The sequence below is a fragment of the Notechis scutatus genome, chromosome 3, assembly GCF_049901735.1.
Source record: "Notechis scutatus isolate UNSWTSFEM ecotype Mainland chromosome 3, rNotScu1.2, whole genome shotgun sequence".
In the NCBI taxonomy this organism is placed as follows: domain Eukaryota; kingdom Metazoa; phylum Chordata; class Lepidosauria; order Squamata; family Elapidae; genus Notechis; species Notechis scutatus.
Window position 1 is genome coordinate 144,594,527 of NC_142011.1, and position 19,900 is coordinate 144,614,426.

Genomic DNA, 19,900 nt, shown 5'->3' on the forward strand with positions numbered 1-19,900 from the left:
TGGTGCTTCAAACAGCGGTAGTGCTCAAACGCGGAAGCGGCAGCTTCAAACGGCGGCGGCGGCTCCAAACGGCAGAGGCAGCTCCAAACGGCAGAGGCAGCTCCAAACGCGGCAGCAGCTCCAACGGCACTCCAAACGGCAGCGGAATGGGCAGAAGGGAAAGCAACAGAGGCAGGTGCCAAAGGTCTTGGGTCTGCAGCAAAGGTGTTTGGTGGGAGTAGGGAGCTCTCTGCGCTTCGCCATGATCGCCCGTTAGGAGCGGCTGGTGGCGAGGCTGCCCGCGGGGTGCTCTAGATGAGGATGAAAGGGGGAAAATTAAGTTACCCCCGAAAAGACGGCCTAGCCGTTTTTTCGGGGCTCAAAAAAAAATAAGGCCCGGCCTTATTATGTGAGAAACACGGTATATAGCTATAAAATTCTCAGAATCTCTGAGAATCAAACAAATTTAATACATTTATTTTTATTTATTTATTGTTTATCAAAATTTTATACTGCTCATCATACTTGCATAAATGAGGGCACCAAACTTCTGATAGTAGAAGATGATACTAGAACAAATGTTCTTCCTATAATTCATCATAGAAACTAGCAGCAATGTTTTCTTGGAAGGTTTAAGACAGGTTTTGATTTGGGATTCCTCCAGATTCTATATTTTAGATTGATGTGATTTACTCAATCTTTAAGTCATGTGTCATTATTAATGGTGTAGTGTTTCCTTGGGTACAAGCAAATTATCCACTCTTTCTCCTTTTCTTAGTACAGGGGTAGGGAAACTTGGCTCTTTTATCACTTATGGACTTCAACTCCCAGAACTCCTGAGTGAGCCATAAAAGGTTCCCCATCCCTGGCCTACTGGTTTTTCAGTTGTGGGGGAAATCAATTTTTGACCTGAATGCGACTGTTTAATATACAAATGTATTTCTCACAGAGAATGGGTATATCAGGTAAGTACCAACGCCCTTTCCCATATATTGTATCTTAGCATTTTACGAAGCCCACCCCGAAAAACAAATTGCACTTATGTTTTTAGATGCAGAGAAGGCCTTTGATAATTTAAATTGACAATTTTTAATCCAAAAAATTTATAATATGAATTTAGGCACCAAATTTGAAAATATTATAACAACCATTTATGATACACAATAGGCTAATATAATAAACGGGGAATATACCCACCCAATAAAAATAGAAAAAGGAGTCAGACAGGGCTGCCCACTCTCACCCCTGCTCTTCATATTATCATTAGAAGCATTACTAATGCGAATTAGACAGAACCCAGACATAAAAGGATTAAAGTTTAAGAAAGAAGAATATAAGTTGCAGGCGTTTGCAGATGATATGATTTTTTTCATTGAGGAACCAATAGAAAGAGGACAAAAATTGATGAATGAATTAGAACAATTTGGAGCAATAGCAGCAATTTAACAGAAAAACAGAAAATAGAACTAGAAGAAGTTATGGGAATACAAGTGATAAAGAAAGTTAAATACTTAGGAATATGGTTGACAGCACATTGTAAGACACTTAAGGAAAATAATTACTGTATTTGCCGGCGTATAAGATGACTTTTTTGCCCTGAAAAACATGCCTCCAAGTGGGGGGGGTCGTCTTATATGGCGAGTAGATAACAAAGGTCATCTTATACGCCGGCAAATACGTTGTTGTCACTCGGTGCAAGAGCGACGGGGGCGGAGCTCCGCAACTTGCGAAGCCCCTTCAAGCCCAGCCGGAGTCTCTCTTCCTCCTCCCCCCCACCCTCCGCCCGGCTCAGGGCACTTGCGGAGGCCAATCTGGAGGTGGGGTGGGGGTGGAGCGGGTGGGGCCGCTTCGCCCAGCCAGCCCCGAGCCGCGTAATGGACCGGGAAGTGGGGGGGAGAAGGTGGTGGGGGTGGACTGTGGCGCCCCTCCTTCTGGGCAGCGGGGCGGGGCCGGCAATTTGCTCCTCCCGCTTCTCCCTCCCTCTTTGAAAGACTGGGAGGGCTGTGCTTGGGGTGGGGGGGTTGTGTCCTCGGGAAGTTCCTGATGGGACCCTGCTGGGCAGGGCCACCCGGCTCCCGAGCTGCTTTCCAGGGTCCCCTTGGGAAGAAAAGGGTCCGGTGGGCGGTGGAAGAAGGCGAGGGACCTCCTCCCGCCCCCTGTCCCGTCCTGTCCCTCCTCTTGTCCCCTCCCCGCTTAAGAGAGAAAGATCCGCCTCCCCGGCACCGAGCTGCCACCCAGCGCCGCGTCTCCCGGCCAGCGCGCGCTTGCGACTTGGGAACCGGCCAAGCGACTTTAAAACCGAGCGGAGGCCAGAGATAGCCGGAATTACCCTCCACACCACACACACACACACACACACACACACACACAGAGAGAGAGAGAGAGAGAGAGTTGGCAGCTGTCCATCCCCCACCCTTGGAGTCCCGATGGCGCGCACACGGGGGCTGCTTAAGGGAGGAGGCCTTTCACTTTCCCCTGGGGGGAGGGGGCAGGCACGTCACTTTCACTTGCATGCCTCCAAGTGGGGGGGTCGTCTTATACGGCGAGTATATAACAAACTCTATATTTTGAGTGGAAATGTTGGGGGCTCGTCTTATACGCCCAGTCGTCTTATACGCCGGCAAATACGGTATGATAAATTGATGCAACAGGTAAAGAAGGATTTAGAAACTTGGGGCAAGCTGCAACTTTCATTATTAGTCAGGATTGCTGCTATTAAAATGAATATTCTTCCAAAATTCCTATATATATTTCAGACGATCCCAATCAAAGTACACAATTTTTTTTTTTGAAGAACTTCATAAAATAACTGTCAAATTTATCTGGCAAGGGAAAAAACCTAGAATAAATTTAAAGGTAATGCAGGATATGAAGAGCAGGGGAGGGCTGGCACTTCCAAATTGGGAGTTGTATTATAGTGCAGCCTCTTTAGTATGGTTGAAGGAATGGGTGAATTTAACCAATAAGAGAATATTATTCTTAGAAGGCTATGACTTGTAGAGGGGGTGGCATGCTTTTTTATGGGATGTAGGGAAAACTAGCCAGGAATATTTTCACAGACACCTAATCAGAGACTCATTATTAACTAATTGGAAGAAAATACAGAAAAAACACTATTTAAAAATACCAATTTGGATTTCAACAATGGAGGCGATGATTCACCCAAATAATCTGGATATCACTGAAATGATTAAATATAAGGACCTATTGGATACACAAGGAAATTTGAAATCGCGGCAAGAACTTCAAGAGTGGGGACTAAAAATTGATCAGTGGGCATATCTTCAGATTCAAAGTAGATACAGACAGGACAAGAAAGAATTTGGAATTAACAATAAACTCTAGCAATTAGATAAAATTTTATTAGGATCAGGCAAAAAAAAAATAACAAAATTTTATAATTATTTATTAGAAGTAGAATTAGAAGAAGAAATTGTAAAAGGGAACATGATAGCCTGGAGTAGGAATATAGGACGTAGCATCACCATAACAGAATGGGAAAAGGTCTGGGGTAGAAATAATAAAATTACAAAATTGGTAGCATACAAAGAAAACGCCTATAAAATGTTTTTATATAATCCTTCGATATTAGCGAAGATGCACCCCAATATGAGTCCGAATTGCTGGAAATGCAAAAAAAAAAAAAAAAAGAGGGAACTTTTTTCCATATGTGGTGGTCCTGTACAAGAAGCTCAAAAATATTGGCAGAAAATTAGAAATTGGATGGAAGAAATGACAAGAGAACAGATTGAATTCAAACCAGAGTCCTTTCTGTTAGGGATCTTTGATAAACAACTACCCCAAAAAAGTGAAATATATAATAATACATATTTTGACAGTGGCCAGATTGGCTTTTGCACAATGTTGGAAACAGCCTCATGTTCCATCAGAGGAGATGATGATTCAAAAAATTTCAAGTTGTGCAGAAATGGACAAATTAACTTTGGCATTAAAAAATAAAGACACTTCAATATACTACAACAGCTGGAACTGCTGGTACAAATGGATAGACCAAAGATAGACTTTACACTAAAAGGCAAAAGAGGATAGGATAAATCCATAGTAGTGATACACAGATATATGTAAGGATTAGGTGTGTGTATATGGCATAAAATAAGGATAAAAAAGAGGTCTTACAAACTGTTGAAGATGAGAATGTTTTTAATTGTTTTCTATTTTTTTCTTTCTATTTTCTTCTCCTTGTCTTCTTTTTCTCTCTTTCATTTATGTATGTGTTGTTAGTTTGTTTTAATTGTAAAATCAATAAAATATATATTTTTAAAAAAAGAAATTTAATCTATTTTTCCAATAGAATTCAGGTTGTTCTTTTATCCATATGTGAATTATGAAAAGCAATGTGTAATTTGAACATTAGAATTTTTTTTTGTAAACTACTATTAATGATTTTTTTCTTTATTGCTTTTTTCAGAACATTTAAAAAATAAAAATAAAAGATATGCTTGCTTCTAACTAAAGAAATATTTTTTAAAATCCATGCTCAGCATTAAAAAATGCACCTCAGTGTAAATCATGTAAAGTTTGTTAAAGGGAAACAATGATTTTTTTTTTCAAAAATAAAAAGGAACTGTAACAGAATGAATCACCTATTCCCAGAAATAAAACAAATAATTACAAAACCCTAAAACAGTAGAAAGAGGAAAAGTTAAAGCTTATTCTATCATTCAATAACGATAGAAATAGTCATTATCTTGTGATAATATAGTCACAAAACAGTTCCAACCCATCTATATTTGTTATTTTCAGATAGTTATTACACAGTCTGGATTCACTCTGGGACTTTTCATTTTGTTGATACCTTTTGACTTCAGACAAATGATTTTAAGAATTGATAACATATTTTTGATCTTTCAGTTGTATTAACCTGACTAAATATTCAGATTAATTAGCTATTCTGCAACTGGATGAGTTATATCCTTTGGTATATATATATATATATAAGTGTTGAATGGATTTGATGCAAATATGGAATTAATAGTCCTTAAATGGATGGATAATCAAATTCTCAGTTATTGGCATCAATTTCAATTTCAACCAGTTAATAGATGATCCTGCTATTTTGCTAATGGCATCCATGTTTTGCATCTATGCTGGAACAGTAGTATGGGTTTGGAAATAAAAGTATGTTATCTGCAAATAAAACCAATCTCTGACATACATTATGTTTTTCTTTTTATTTTGCAGGAAAGAACTTGAAATCTTCAAAGGTATTTATAATTGTTGTGATTATCAATTTTAAGTATTAAATACTGTATAATGTATCCCCAAAGCAAGAGCCATCTCCCAACAGTGGCTGCTTTACTCTTCCTCCCCCCTCAAACCTGCTCCAAAAGATTTTTGAAGCAAATTTGAGGCTTGTACAAGGAGTAGGTAAGTGGCCAGGAGAGCAAAAATAAAAGTATGTAACTTTATTTGGTGCCAGAAATAAATATATATCACATATATGCTTCAGCTGTAATTACCATGGTATAAACAGAGATGTTGATCACTCTCCCTTGCTGTTTGTTATATTGACAGTTGCAATGATGATCTTGGTAATACAGACAGTTTTAGTTTAATAATAGTAATTGGGACTGGCAACTGTTGACTAAATGATGCAGTTGTAAAGGACGTTACATGATTTATGGTGGCAGTTGGAGTACTTCCAATTGCCCTTGTTAGGTGAAGCTTAACAGGGAAGGTTACAGTGTCCCCTGGTCATGCAGTTGTTTTTCGAAAGCTCTTTTTTGCCAGCTTTCCCATTGGCTTTGCTTGTCAGAAGCTGACAATGAAGATTTCAAATGGTGATCATGTACCTGTGCAACAGTGCAATCATAATCACAATCACATGACCATGAGGATGCTATGACGGCCGCAACTACAAGTCATCTGTGTTTGGTCATAACTTTGACCACTAAATGAGTGTTCAACTACTTTAAAATAGATCATTGAAGAGTGTTGAGCTTGTGTTATGTACCAATTAGAGGGAATCACAAAAATAAAGATGAGACATGAGCACATTGGCCAATCTTGAATGCTGAATTCATTTTATGTACATTTCAACAGAGAGGGGCAACTGGATGCTCTTATGCTCGATGGAATGTCTATTGTATCAGGATTAAGTTATACAGAACATTTGGTTTTCCTGTACTATATGTCAGTTCAAAATTTATTGGGAGAAAATGTATAATTTTGGGGGGGAAGTATATAACATTTATTAGGAATAGTTACATAATATTTCTCTTTAACAAGTGACTAATTTTATTTTAAAACAGGCAATATAATCAAACACACACACACACACACACACTCACACACACACAGTACATTATACATAAATTTTAGTTTGGAGCTTGATAGAAATTAGTATAACAATTTTGAACAAGGCCATTATTAAGTTGGGCAATGAGAGAGTATATCTGATTCTGTATTGCTGAATATTAATATGATTTTATGTTATATTTTCATTTTGAAGAATAAAATGATTTCTGAAACTGAGATAGCATATGTCAGAAGTATTTTCATAGTTTATACCGTACTTATATATTAAAATTGGCTGTTTACAGTAAAACTTTTTTTTAGTTCTTGAACAATAGATTTTAGTGAACCAAATTTCATTGTAGTTGTGCCATTTGTATTCCTGCTGTTTGCCGGCTGAAAGTTTGGAATATCGAATACCCCTTTCCTCTGATGAATCTGTTAAAATGAAATTTATTGCATTTTGAAAAGACATTTTAATTCTTAGACAGTTTTAAAATTAATTAATTAAAATTATATGCCGCCTATTTTGCCTGGGCAACTCTAGGCAGCTTACAATGATTAAAAAAAACAAATAAAAACATTAAAGCAGTAAATAGTAACACAAAATTTGTCTAAAATTTACAAAGACAGTTCTCATTAGAAAAGGAAGAGGTTTTTTTCCAATATTGCCCAGGGCAGGGGTCTCCAACCTTGGCAACTTTAAGACTTGTGGACTTCAACTCCCAGAATTCGTCAGCCAGTTGCCAAGGTTGGAGACCCCTGGTCCAGGGGAATGTTTGCTATCCAAAATTGACTTCTATTGGGAATACAGTACTGGCATGAACAGTATCCTTAAAATTAAAAAATCTTGTATATTTTTGCTGTTATGCAATTCTGCTATTATGCAAGGAACAGCGCTGTGGGATCAAGTGGAACATGTTCATTTGAAGATTATATAGAACCGTTATGGCGAACCATTATATAGAACTGTTATGAGAGAGAGAGAGAGGAGAGAGAGAGAGAGTTAGTTGAACTGACCAAGATTGAGCATGCAAATAAGTTCCCAGAAACACTGCAGGCAAAAGATTATTTCAGTCTTTTATGTAAAGCAAGTGCAGAAATAATATGCTGTACTTTAAGAGATTAGGTGAAAAGCATGATTGCACTTCAGAATAAGTCAAGAAGTCTAAGTAAGCCAGGTAAGTTTGAAGGTTCTGGATATGAGGTCATGAAAGTTTCTGGTAAACTAGATTTTACTTTATATGGCTTTATGGTCTAGGCAGCTAAGTCTATCAGCCAGGTATATACTAGCTCTTCTCCATAGTGGCAACTCATGAAGAATTTGCTACTCTCAAGGACTACGTTTATATACTCTAGCACTCTAGCAGTACTCAGCTCATCTACACATAGTAATAAGAGTCTTAAGAGTCAGGCGAAAATGTGTACATTCAGGATCAGAACAGTATCTGGTTCATACCAGTTGTTAAGATTAAAATTTTGGCTAAGGATGATTCTGTGGGCTCAGGTTTCTGTGTTCTTGATTATTAATTTATCTCCAGAGTCTAAGATAGCCATGACTCAAATGTGCTTGATATATAAATGTCATCTGTTTAAGGTTTGGACAGCCCTGGTAGTCTGCATGTGGTCTTTGAACATCTTTATCTACCTCCTGTTGAATTTAATTGGCACTGTTTTGAAAACTGGCAGCAGTTTCCTAGCTGATTCTAGCTGTTTATATTATTTCTTAATGATACTGGTAACCAATAATTATCGTGCTCTTGACAGTCTTACAGGCTAAATCTAATTGTAATTTGCCATCATGTTCATATAAAGTATATTTAGGATTTCTGAAATATGATTGTGTATTTTAATGACTAGTGGTTAATGCTTTCTTGATCATTGTGTGTGTGTCTGTATGAGAGTGAAGAAAAGACTTGTATTTCTGGCACCAATCCATGCCACAAAATAGCAGATATCAAAATCATAATCAGCAGGGACTTGTCATTGGTTATAATAGTTTTCCTTTCATAACATTCACGTGCATTTGTATATGTTCATACCTGAAAGTTTCTCTTGAGAAAAATATTTTTAAATATTTAGTTAACAAACTGACATTTATATTTCCTCAATTCTTAGGCTCCTCTTTAACTGCCACTTACAAATATTTTAACTGCTAATATCTTTATATCTTTATCCTGCATAATGTAGTCTTTTTAGGCTTTATCTTTCTGATCTGTAAAACAAAATAAAACTAACTATATTTTGCCTTCCATTTGTTGCCATTTTTTGCCAGTATAATTCTTAGTTGTGTTTTTGCTATGATGGTCCTTTTGAAAGTAATTTAATAATTGAGATAGTGGAGAAAAACCCCTTGTTTTAAAAGGCACTTCTGTCATTTGCAAAATAATCATCTGATTCTATTCTATCAGTAGCCTTTTGCCTTATTTAGCAGTAATTACATATCTCTATGACCATTTTGTGCATAAGCTTTCATCTCTATTTTGTATATCGTATTTGTTTCATCAGTATTATACAGTATTGCGTGTAATGCACTATAGCAGTTTATGCACCCTATAAAGTGGACTGTGATTCATGAAAGCTAATGCCATAATGTATTTGTTAGTTTTACACAGCACAAACTCTGTGCTGATTGGAAATCAAAACAGTTGTTTAAATGCATTTTACCAAAAGATTCCTGAGGGGTTTTTGAAATTCTGAAGTAAATGGAACAACTTAATTTAACAGAAACTGTCAGTTATTTGAAATAAGACGTTTCAACATTTTATATTTCATTCAGTATCTTAACACATGAAAACCAAATTAACCCCAGGAAATCACTATCTCTCTAACCCATCATTATTGATTAAAATTGCCTTCTACTGCTTAATCACTTGAATAGATTAAACTGTCAGTTAAAGAATATTTCATACACCTGACAAAGTTTACCTTTCTTGTATTTTATTCTTAATATTAACAATATGAATGTTTAGGAAATTTGTCTCTTTTAATTCAGTGTAAATAGTTTAAGGCTATGCATATTTTGTTTTTTAAGATTTAGGAGCCAAGAATCTTTTGGAAAAGCTATAATGATATCAATTATTTTCTGTCCTGTATATAGTATAAAATCTATGCCTCCACTATGGTACACTGGCAAAAAAGAAGTAATATTCTTACATAAAAGAAAAGACTCTTAAAATGTTAGTTAGTATTTTAATTTAATTAATGCAGACAATTGTGACATAACTGTGACTCATGTTTAGAAGCTCCACTTAAGTGTAGAATTGGAGAATTTAAAAAACAATTTGAAATGTGGGAATATTATTTTTTCCTGTTTAAAAGGATTTGCTTTTCCACATACATTCTGATATGCTCTGTTTAACAATTAGATCCTGCTCTTTATTCGGGCAACTGTAACTTTATTAGGTGGCTACTAGGAACTTGGCATTTTCAGTAATGATTTTCTGAAAAGTCTTTTTTAGGAGTGATGGCTTTTTTTCTGAGTATACATGCATGAAATATTTTGGTAACTTTCCTGTCTGAAAAAAAGAATCAGAAAGCTCATATTGCATAGCTAACCAAAAAGAAGAATGTTAATAACTGTTGCTCCTATTAGGTTAAAATGAATCCTGGATATTAATGTTGTTGAATCTAGCTATTTATTTAGCACAGTGCATTTTTATTGCTTATATACATGCAAAAGAGGAAAATGCTTTCCTGTTAAGACTAGTTCATAATTTTTCCTTGTAGGGTTATTTAAAAAATCATAATTATTGATAATTTTAAAGATAAAAGCAAAATAAACAGTTTTTGAAACTAGTACCTATTCAGCAGTGGTTTAAGTTGAACAATGTTTTATATTTTGTTAAGCTAAATGTAACTGAAAGCTCACACATTCTTTAGGACTGTATTTTCACCCCTTTCTTCCACAGAATGTGGTATGTTCTCTGATACTCCAGCTCTTAGCAGCTTGCTTTCAGCTTGGGAACAGGACTCGAAGGAAGGGATTGTAAGTCTTCATTTTCTATGAATGATTAATTGAAAAATGGTATATCATTTTTGAGAAGGCAAAATGGGTATATGGAATCATTCTTCTTCTTTTATATTGGGAAAGATGTACATCACGAGAGCTGCTCAGTAATTGGATGTTTCACTCGACCAGTATTGTGCTTCTGTTTATTTGGCTGTTCCTTCTGTTATGTTTTCTTCAGGAACCATGGCAAATAATCAGAGTAATTCTTGGAGGTGAAAGTTAAATGAAAACTTGTCATTTATTAAGCTCGTGTTAGACTCCAATTTAAAATGTACATATATTTTTAAGCTTTTAAAAACTGCTTTAATTGTAGCCTGACTTTAGACATTGGTTTTATGTAGCTAAGCTGAATAAAATGGGAAAATGTATAATAAAGGGAAAAGAGGATTCTTTAATCACAAAGTGAATTTCATTAGTAGAATGCCCATAAATCTAGATTGATCATGATACAAAGTTATGTATTAATATAAAATTGAATTACTATGTGTGAAATAAGATCTGTTTAATAGTTATATAAAGAAAATCTTACTAGTGCTAGACATGACTGATTCATTAAAGAACTGTACTGGACCCAATAATCAGAAATAATCTATTTCTGTTAAATTGTATTTTAAGGTTACTTAATGGCATTGTTTTAATATGCTTTAGTAGGAGCATGGCTGAAGGGCTTTTTTGGATTTAGTAGCTGTAAAATAGCTTGGATCTGGTAGTTCATAACCATTTTTCCTAGCAACATGGTATATAAATGAAATGTTTGCTTCTCATAGTGGGTTGTGTTAAATACAGTGCTAGAAAGGTCCTTGTTTGTATATGAATATTTCCTCCCAGGATCAGACCTGAGCCACAGTCAGAATTGTCTTTCAGGTAATCGATTGGAATGGGGTCATTAAAAAAAGATACATTTTTTATAAATGGATAAGCAAGACTAAAGATTGACCTAAGCTAGATATGTCATGTTTCTGTAGAAAATATTTTAATGCAATCAATAGTATAGTGGATAGCATTTTCAGGCAAGAGCTATCAAGAGCAATAAATGTATAGACTTCCTCAGTTTTTTTTTTTAATGGCATTTGATGGTGTAATTTCAAAATGCAAAAATAATTTATCATGAATTATTTAATCACTTCAACATATAGTACTGATAAATTTTCTCATGACCAAAAGTCACATTTTGAATTAGTCCTAATAATTTAATTTTCTTTTTTTTTCTTTTTTAGTTTCATTGTAACATTTGTATGTAGTGGAAGATAAACTGTCATATGTTATATTTAGTTATTTATTAATGCAGTGTATGCCGCTCAGTTCCAAAAAGATTATGGTTCGGGTGTGGTAAGCCAATAAAGTTGTCAGTCTAAAATGTATACACAAATACGCACAAATGTAGTACCTCACTGGACAAAATGCTCTCTTAGAATGAATATTCAAAAGCTACTTGAGAAAGAAGTATTTTGTCAAGCATCCAAGGGGAAGACCAGAACACATAGAAAGGGCTTATATACACAGTACACTGACTGTCAACATTTGTCTATTCATGCGGTCTATTGAGAGATGGAAATTTGAACTCCAGTCAAAAGAGGGGCAAATTTAACCTTAGCAAATTTGCTGTTCAACAGTTCCTACAGAATAAATCTCCTCCCAATATTCAGTTAAACCATCTATATTTTGATTTGAATTCTTAGCTTCTTGTTCTACTCTTGATTTCACAAGAGAACAGATCCATCCATCCTTGCAGACTAAGTAACAGACTTATATATCTTTGTAGATATTGTTCTATATGTCCTTTGGAAGTTACACATGGAAATTCTGTTAATTATTTTTCTTGGGCTTGACTTCCAATTTCCTTACCATCCTTCTGAATCTGCACCAAATTCTCTGGGTCCCTTTTATAAAATGCAGTGTCATGCCATGTTTCTGATTGATCTAACCATGGAATTATTGAGGTATGGGTGCAAGAGTACTGTTAATGTAGCCCATTTGCAATGCTCATAATTACATCCTATTTGAAGTGTTCTTCGCACTTGCTGCAAAAACTGTATAATGAATAAAACAAATTGAACTATCTGGACTTAATCCTGCTCTGATTATTAGATAGGGTAGTGTTTTAAATATCAAAGTGGAATGTGGTCCTTTCTGTTTTCTGTCCATACGTGTTTCAGAGGGCACAAAGATCGATGGTTAGAGATACATGGTCTTACATTAGAGAAATAAAAGCTAAAGCTGAGAACCTGCTGGATACATTCCTATTAGATCATTACTTTTAGATCCAATTTGGACATGCTTCTAAAGTACGAATTTTAAAAGCATGCTGAAAGTTTAATAAACTCTATTAAATATTTAGCAGAGATGCTTGATCCCAATGCTTCTATCCTATGTTATAAATACAAAGAACTTTGAAGTGCCAGAAACTATGTCAATCGTGATTATATGATGCCTGAAAGAAGTGGGTGGATGGAGAACTGTGTGCATATAACACAATATTAATTTCTGTACTTTTTGTGAGGGTTCATAAATACATGCAGATGATGACAGAGTGAGTGCTATTAGCTCAGTTGGGAGGAATCATATATTTCAGTGCTGTGCTTTCTCTGAGGGAAGGCTTACAGCCATGTCAGCATTCATTACTTCAGTCCTTAAATTGACAGAAAAGCATGTCAGTATAAATTGCACTACCCCAATGACCAGTCCCTATTCTCTATCAAGTAAGACTGATGCTGTCCTAACAATTTTAATGTGCGACAGGTTAAGGAAAGCAAACATTCACCAGTTGCTCTCCCTAATGTGAGCTGGAGTTGGGACGATGCAGGTTTGATAATTGTCAAAAGTCTGCTTTGGAGAAAGGGTTTTGCATTGATACATTCAGTTTATAATTTGTTTCCTTTTGGACCCAAGTTAAATTCTATTCTGGATCAAACCATCTTAGAAGAAGCTTGAAAAACAACAAAGAGGAGGGATTGTTATAAGGTATAGTGGAAAGGAACGATTACAATATGCCGTAATAGCAATTTTAATTTTTTAAAAATGTCAAAATTGCAGTTAAATTTAAAGACGATACCATAAATCTAAAAGAGATTTTAAGATATCTTGAGGGGGGAGGGAGAAGCTTGTGGAATATGTATAAATTTCAAAGGATTGATTAAGAGCCATTATGACAGTGTTGACCCTGGGCAAACACACAGGTGGATCACCTCCGTGGTAGTTTTTCTGTCACTTGTTTCCTTAGACCTTCCAATGGTGCTCCCATCACCTCTGTAATTGAATCCATCCATTTTGCTGCTGGTTCTCATCTTTATTTTTTTTACTTCTGCCTTTCTCAGCATTACAGTTTTCTCCAGAAAGCTAGGGTTTTACATAATGTATCCAAATTTGAGCTTGGTCATTTATGCTTTGAATGAGAACTTTGCTTTGTTTGATGATCCATTTATTTGTTTTCTTGGCTGTCTGTGGTATTCTCAGGAGTTTTCTCCATTGAGGTTTGACAGGAAAAGTTACTATATTCTGTGGTTTTAATAACTGGAACTGAATTATAGTGCTTTTTGTATACTTGGCTTGGTGTCATCCTGTACCCTCAATCCTTCCTCCCTGAAAGGCTGGAAAAGATGCACCTAGTAAGTTGAATAATCAAGCCAAGGTATTCTTGAACGCTTGCGAGAGCCTTTCATTGTAAGAATTCATTAGACTGCTTCTGGGCTATCAAACGTCTTTGTGTTTTCCAGAAAGTGTTTAATGCAATTTAAATTAGCAGCTGAACCATATGTTAGTTGTGATCTTTAAGTGGGCTGTAGTAAGTTACTGTATTTCTTTCTTGACATAATATTTTACTATTTTCTACTACACCTAGTTTTATGAAAAATAAAACTGCTACTATTTTTATTAAGCAGAAATTTTATAAAAATATCAACTTAATCAAAAAATTGGAACATTTATATATACAGAACTGATTTTGTAACAGGAAAATGTAATATTCTTCTTCCTTTTTGCTACCTTTTAACACTGTTCTGTCATGCCAGTGGGATTTGAGAATGACTAAAAAAAAGTAAAACATTATTGTAGTATTAAATGTAATATCAGAATTAGTCAGTGCTTCTACTTATAAATGCAGAAAAACTGATAATTCCAGATTAAAGGAAAAACCATAGTACTGTAAATTGTCATATTCCACATCTATGGAATCTCTTAACTATGAATATAGTTGTTTTAAAGAAATTATATTCCATGGCTAAAAATATGTTTAATTATCTCCTGCTACATTATAAACTAGATGTTTTCTCTCAAAGGTAAATTAGTAAGTAAATTCATTGCTGTAACCACAGATTGTAGTAAATAATATACTATGAAATATAATAAAAACAGTACAATAGTAATATTGTAAGGTAAAATAATACAAATAGCAAAAATAAAAATGTAAAAAAGTTACAGCAAGATAAAACCAAAGCTACTGCTAAGAACTTACTGTAAGTTTCTTTCTAGGTTTCAGTGACAGCAGAGCAAATACAGCAGTTCAATTTTTCGAGGTTGATCAATTGACTTCACTTACCATCAATAATGTGGCCCTGATCCCATTTTAAATGGAACAGTGGAATATATAAAGGATAGTGTCCTCTACTTTACTGATAGTACAGGCATCGTACTATTTACTGTAATCAAAATCTCCTTTTGATTGTGTGGTTAACAGATAAAGAGATGCTAAAACCCCTTCCAAGGAAGCACTAACCTTACTTGTGAGCTCAGTTGAGAATACTCACATTCACTTTTAATTGTTTTAAATTACCTACTTATATAGCAATAGCAATAGCATTTAGACTTATATATCACTCCATAGTGCTTAACACCACTTTCTGAGAGGTTTACAAATGTCAGTATATTGCCCCCAACAATCTGGATTCTCATTTTACCGAACTAAGAAGGATGGAAGGCTGAATCAACCTTGAGCTGGTCAGGATCAAACTTCAGAATGTGGGCAGAGTTTGCTTGCAACACTGCTGTGTTCTAACTACTGTGCCACCACGGCTTATATATGAATCTTCCAAAGTAGTATGATTATTTTATTTTATTGTTTATTTAGTAATCAAATTTATATACCACCCATCTCATTATCTGACCTGATTTACAAATAAAAAAACGTAAAGTCTATACAAAATACAGTATACAAAGTTAAAAAAAACAAAGTTAAGCTAAAAAACAACAATAACCCAGGGTTGCATGTCACTATTGAATCCCTATGCTAGGTGACAGAACCAGTTCTTAATTCTCTTCCAGAAGGCCAGAATGGGAATTAAGTATAAAAGGTCCTTTTAACTGGTTGCCTACTGGGATAATCAGCTTTTTTGGTTGTCATCCTATAATTACAAGCTTCTTTGCTTGACTTATGAGGTATTAACTTAATTTTTTGGAATATCTTTGCACTAGCTGAATTGATTCATATGTAACTCCCAAGCAACCCACTTTTTGCTTGCTTGACATTTTTGGTAAATAAGGCAACATATTTGTCAGCTGACTTGGGATTGTCTCTTAAGATTTCTAAGATTTAAAACAGAAACTGGTTACTGTAAAGCCACCATTAATTCTAGAAATAGCAACAATTCTGAAATCTCTAGAAAATGTATTTGTTTTTCTACATACTATTTTGGCCTTGTACATAGATCAAATAAATACATCTTATGCTCTTGGGGATTGGCAGAGAAGGACAGAAAGCTCCATTTCTAAACTTGGTTTCCCTTCACTAATGGATTACTCGGTTTCTCTACAGAATTAAGAGGAATAATAAAATGCACAAGCCTGTTTGTTCATTTGCACAGAATTCTATGTATTCACCTGTATGCAATATTTTGTGTATGGCTAACAAATGTAATGCATAGATACAAGACTTTTCTAATGTGACATTGTTAATATTTTGTGCCTTCAAGTCAATGTTGACTCCTGGTGCCTGCAGTTTTCTTGGTAATGTTTTCAGAAATAGTTTGCCCTTGCCCTCTTTATAGGATTAAGAGAAAACAATTGACCCAAGGTCACCCAGCTGGCTTTGTATCTAAGACTCATGGGCTGCATGAGACCCTGGACATCAAGTAGTGCAGCCCCACATGATATTAAAAAATATAAAGACATAAAGATAATTGACATACATTAACTGTATTATATTTTATATGTAACCCAAGACAGTTCCCTCTTCACTTAATTCTTCCCAGGCAAGCCAAAAAGCTGACAACCATGCTATAGTGCAGTGATCCCCAACCTTTTTTATGCCGCGGCCCGGTACCGGCATCAGCTGGGCGCCGCGGCCCGGTACCAGCATCAGGTGGGTGCCGCCATCTTTTTTTGATGAAAAAGTGCTTCCGGTGACCTCACCGGAAGCACTTTTTCGTCAAAAAAAGATGGCGGCGCCCAGCAACCAGCGGCCTGGTAGTTGTTCCGCGGACCGGTACCGGTCCGCGGACCGGTGGTTGGGGACCCCTGCTATAGTGGATTAATCCTGTCTTGTCAACTTTGATACTGTTTTAAGAGTCTGTAATTGCAGACAATTTGTAATGGAAGCAAGGATTTTCAGTAATAAATTCTAATCATCTTAATGGAATAAATGTCTTCTAAACTTCATTTTGCATGGCCCAGCGTAAATTATTTGTACTGATTTCTCCATTGTCTTAAACTGAAGTACAACACAGAAGAGTTTTGTAAATAGTGTTATTTTTATTCCTTGATTGCTTTTGTTATAGGACAGCTATAGGCAAAACAAAAACAAAAATCCAGTAACTGAAAGCTTGGTTGCCTTTGTGTTGAATATTGCAGTTGAACTTTGTATAGATACTTGAGTAGAACCCAGAATTCATATTATGTATTGAAGTACATCTATATAGATTAAAGGAGAATTGAGGGAAAGTGGTATAGATCATGTCTCCAAAATTTCCTCTCTTCCATTTATAAAAGTTTAATTTACTTTTTTGCGAGTCCTTATTTTTTATCTTCTTTGGAGGATATTCTTTTCTCCAAAACATGCAGCTGAGAAATGTTATTGAAGGGGAAAAAATGCCTTATCATTGTGAACTTGGAAAGTACAGGCTGACATCTTGAGCTGACGTTAATTACTACTCTAAACAGGCAGATTGTCTTCCTAGATAGACTGTGGAGAAATCGCATTTCAACAAGATTGCAAGGCATGTTTGTATTGATTAAAAAAACATTTGCACTTCTTTGATAGAACTGATTGCTACTGTTTAGTTGCTAGTAGAATATGTTACGTTATGGTAAATCTTTGAAATGCAGGGTTGGCTCATTATTTTGCAAGCTGCTGCTGCTTTTACGAGAGAAAGTCTAGGAACTGTCTACCAGTTATGCCAAGTGTTTCTTAAAGAAAGCTAAATTTCATTGTCATGGATCCAGATGTTCTCTGAAAAGAGGCAATGTAGCGCAGGATACATTGCTTTAACTCAAGGAAAGCCTTTGGACAATAGCCAGGTTCTTTGTCTACATCCATGTTTATATTTTGTATAACTTGTATTTTATACTATAATTGAAATTCTTTCTAATTATTAATTTAAAATGCATTTCTAAACATGAAATTTGGAACAAAGTCCTTATTTAATGAGTTTAGTCTTGTGTTACTATGGCTTTGGTTTTGACCTTTATATTCCTTCTTAACATTTTCCTTTAATTTAGTATATTTCCTTTATTATGTATTGCACCATTTCTTACATTTAATGCTGCAGAAGAGTTTTCTATGACACTTTTCAGAGAGCAGATTCCCCTCAAGAAGTCTTAAGCCACAATATTAAAGATAAATAATAAAAATCAGTAAAGGTGCAATCCAAAACCAAATATGTTAGAATATAATACATAGAATTATAGCCATTCCTTGATACTCGATTGCTTTGAAACTTGTCAGATTTGGTATTTGAAATCTAGATTGAAATTCAGTAGATATTACAAATTCTGATTTCTGCTTAGTTAATTGCTATAAAAATGAATGCTGTCACGATACAGGTGCAGGATATATATGATAAAATATATGGAAAATATCATTGATCACAATATTCTAATTAAGTAGAGATAGAATGACTGCATAGACCTGGCAGACTGATGGAAGAACTGTAAACATAACTGAGTAATAAAATGTGCATACTACTGCTGAGAAGCAGCTGTCCTTGTATATTTTATATACACAATGAAATGCAAGGCAAAATAGGTTGGCATTGATATCCGTGTTTCTAATTTTAGTAGGCATATCTAGTTCAAAAGCTGGATGCCAAAAAAAATTTTTTTTAACACAACAAAACTTACAGAATAGGAAACCAACCAAATTGCATTATGAAAATTAAATGTATACTAAAGAAAGACATAAAAATAGCAGAGGAACTTTATGAACATGTGTGTCTGCTGAAGATATAGGATAAGAACATCTGTGTCATGCCTAAGCCCAAAAACAATACGGTGAAATTCAATTGAGCCCAATTTTTTATTTGCTTGTACCTAACAGACAGAATCTCACCAGACTATCTAACCTAATAGATACACTCTGGGAGATTCTAGGGAGCGATTACTATGAACCTGATGACTATGATCATGATTTATACTTATATCTTTTATGTACACCAAGAGCTTATGCACCGAAGACAAATTCCTTGTGTGTCCAATCACACTTAGCCAATAAAGAATTGTATTCTTTTCCTCCCTCCCCCATCCAGTTCAGGACTGCACAAGGTCTTATTTTGGGGCCTCTCTCTGGAATATGTTTCTTCCTCCCTGGAAAGCCACAGTGGAGGTTCCCCCTACCCCCTTCTTTTCCAGGTGCACATTCTGTCATAATGTGCTGGAACAGACTTTTTCAGGAGGTTAAGTTGAACGACCTGGTCTCTCCTGCCAATATTGGTGGAGGTGTGGTTTTCTCCTTGATAGTATTTATTAACATTCAGATTGAATACTGAATAAAAATAAACATTTTGAAAAAAATATAGTATATTTACACTTGTCTGAATAAATATTAACATTCAGGCAAGTACAAATGTACTGCAGCAACCTAAAACACCAGAAAAAGGAGACAGATCACCTATACACTTTCTTCCAGCAAAATGGATACTCATGCAAGTTTATCAAAATTGTCCATGCTGACCATGCAGACCACTATAAAACAGCTAACATAAGTTATGAAAAGGTTAACACTAGCAAAGATATGAACAACTCGGACACAACAGACTATTATAACCATATAACATCACCCATCACTATAGGACACAAAACAAATAAAGTCTTTCAAAGTGTCTTAGGTAAACCAAAAGACTCAGGAGCCCAAAACAAAATAAAGGAAAACACAAAACAAAACAAAGAACAGGAGTCATCCACAAGATAGGACTGAAACAGCCACTATATAGGACAGACAGGCACATCCATGAACACCAACTAGCAATCGGAGGACGCAATGAACACTTCTTAATCTCACCAACATGGACCATAGTTTCAACTGGGAAATTGTGAACATCCTAGATGAAGCTAAATTTTAAAAAGCTACGGAATTCCTGTAAACTAGGCAATTCCAGCAGATCAGCCACCAATAAACAAAGAGGTAAGGCACATTTACATAATGTGTAGTGTCCTTTAAAAGAGACAATAAAGGACCAGAATACATCCTTTCTGGCAGCCAACATTCATATTAGCAAGGATTAATACCAG

At 35.4% G+C, this 19,900-nt stretch overlaps 1 protein-coding gene across 1 annotated transcript in view; it reads left to right on the forward strand.

Moving 5' to 3' along the window:
- Nucleotides 1-19,900, forward strand: part of DTNBP1 (dystrobrevin binding protein 1) — a 39,378-nt gene that overhangs the window by 11,774 nt on the left and 7,704 nt on the right. Inside the window, exon 7 of the mRNA XM_026670007.2 lies at nt 5,182-5,204. Within this exon, the coding sequence (XP_026525792.2) occupies nt 5,182-5,204 (23 nt within the window). The remainder of the gene's footprint in view (nt 1-5,181; nt 5,205-19,900) is intronic.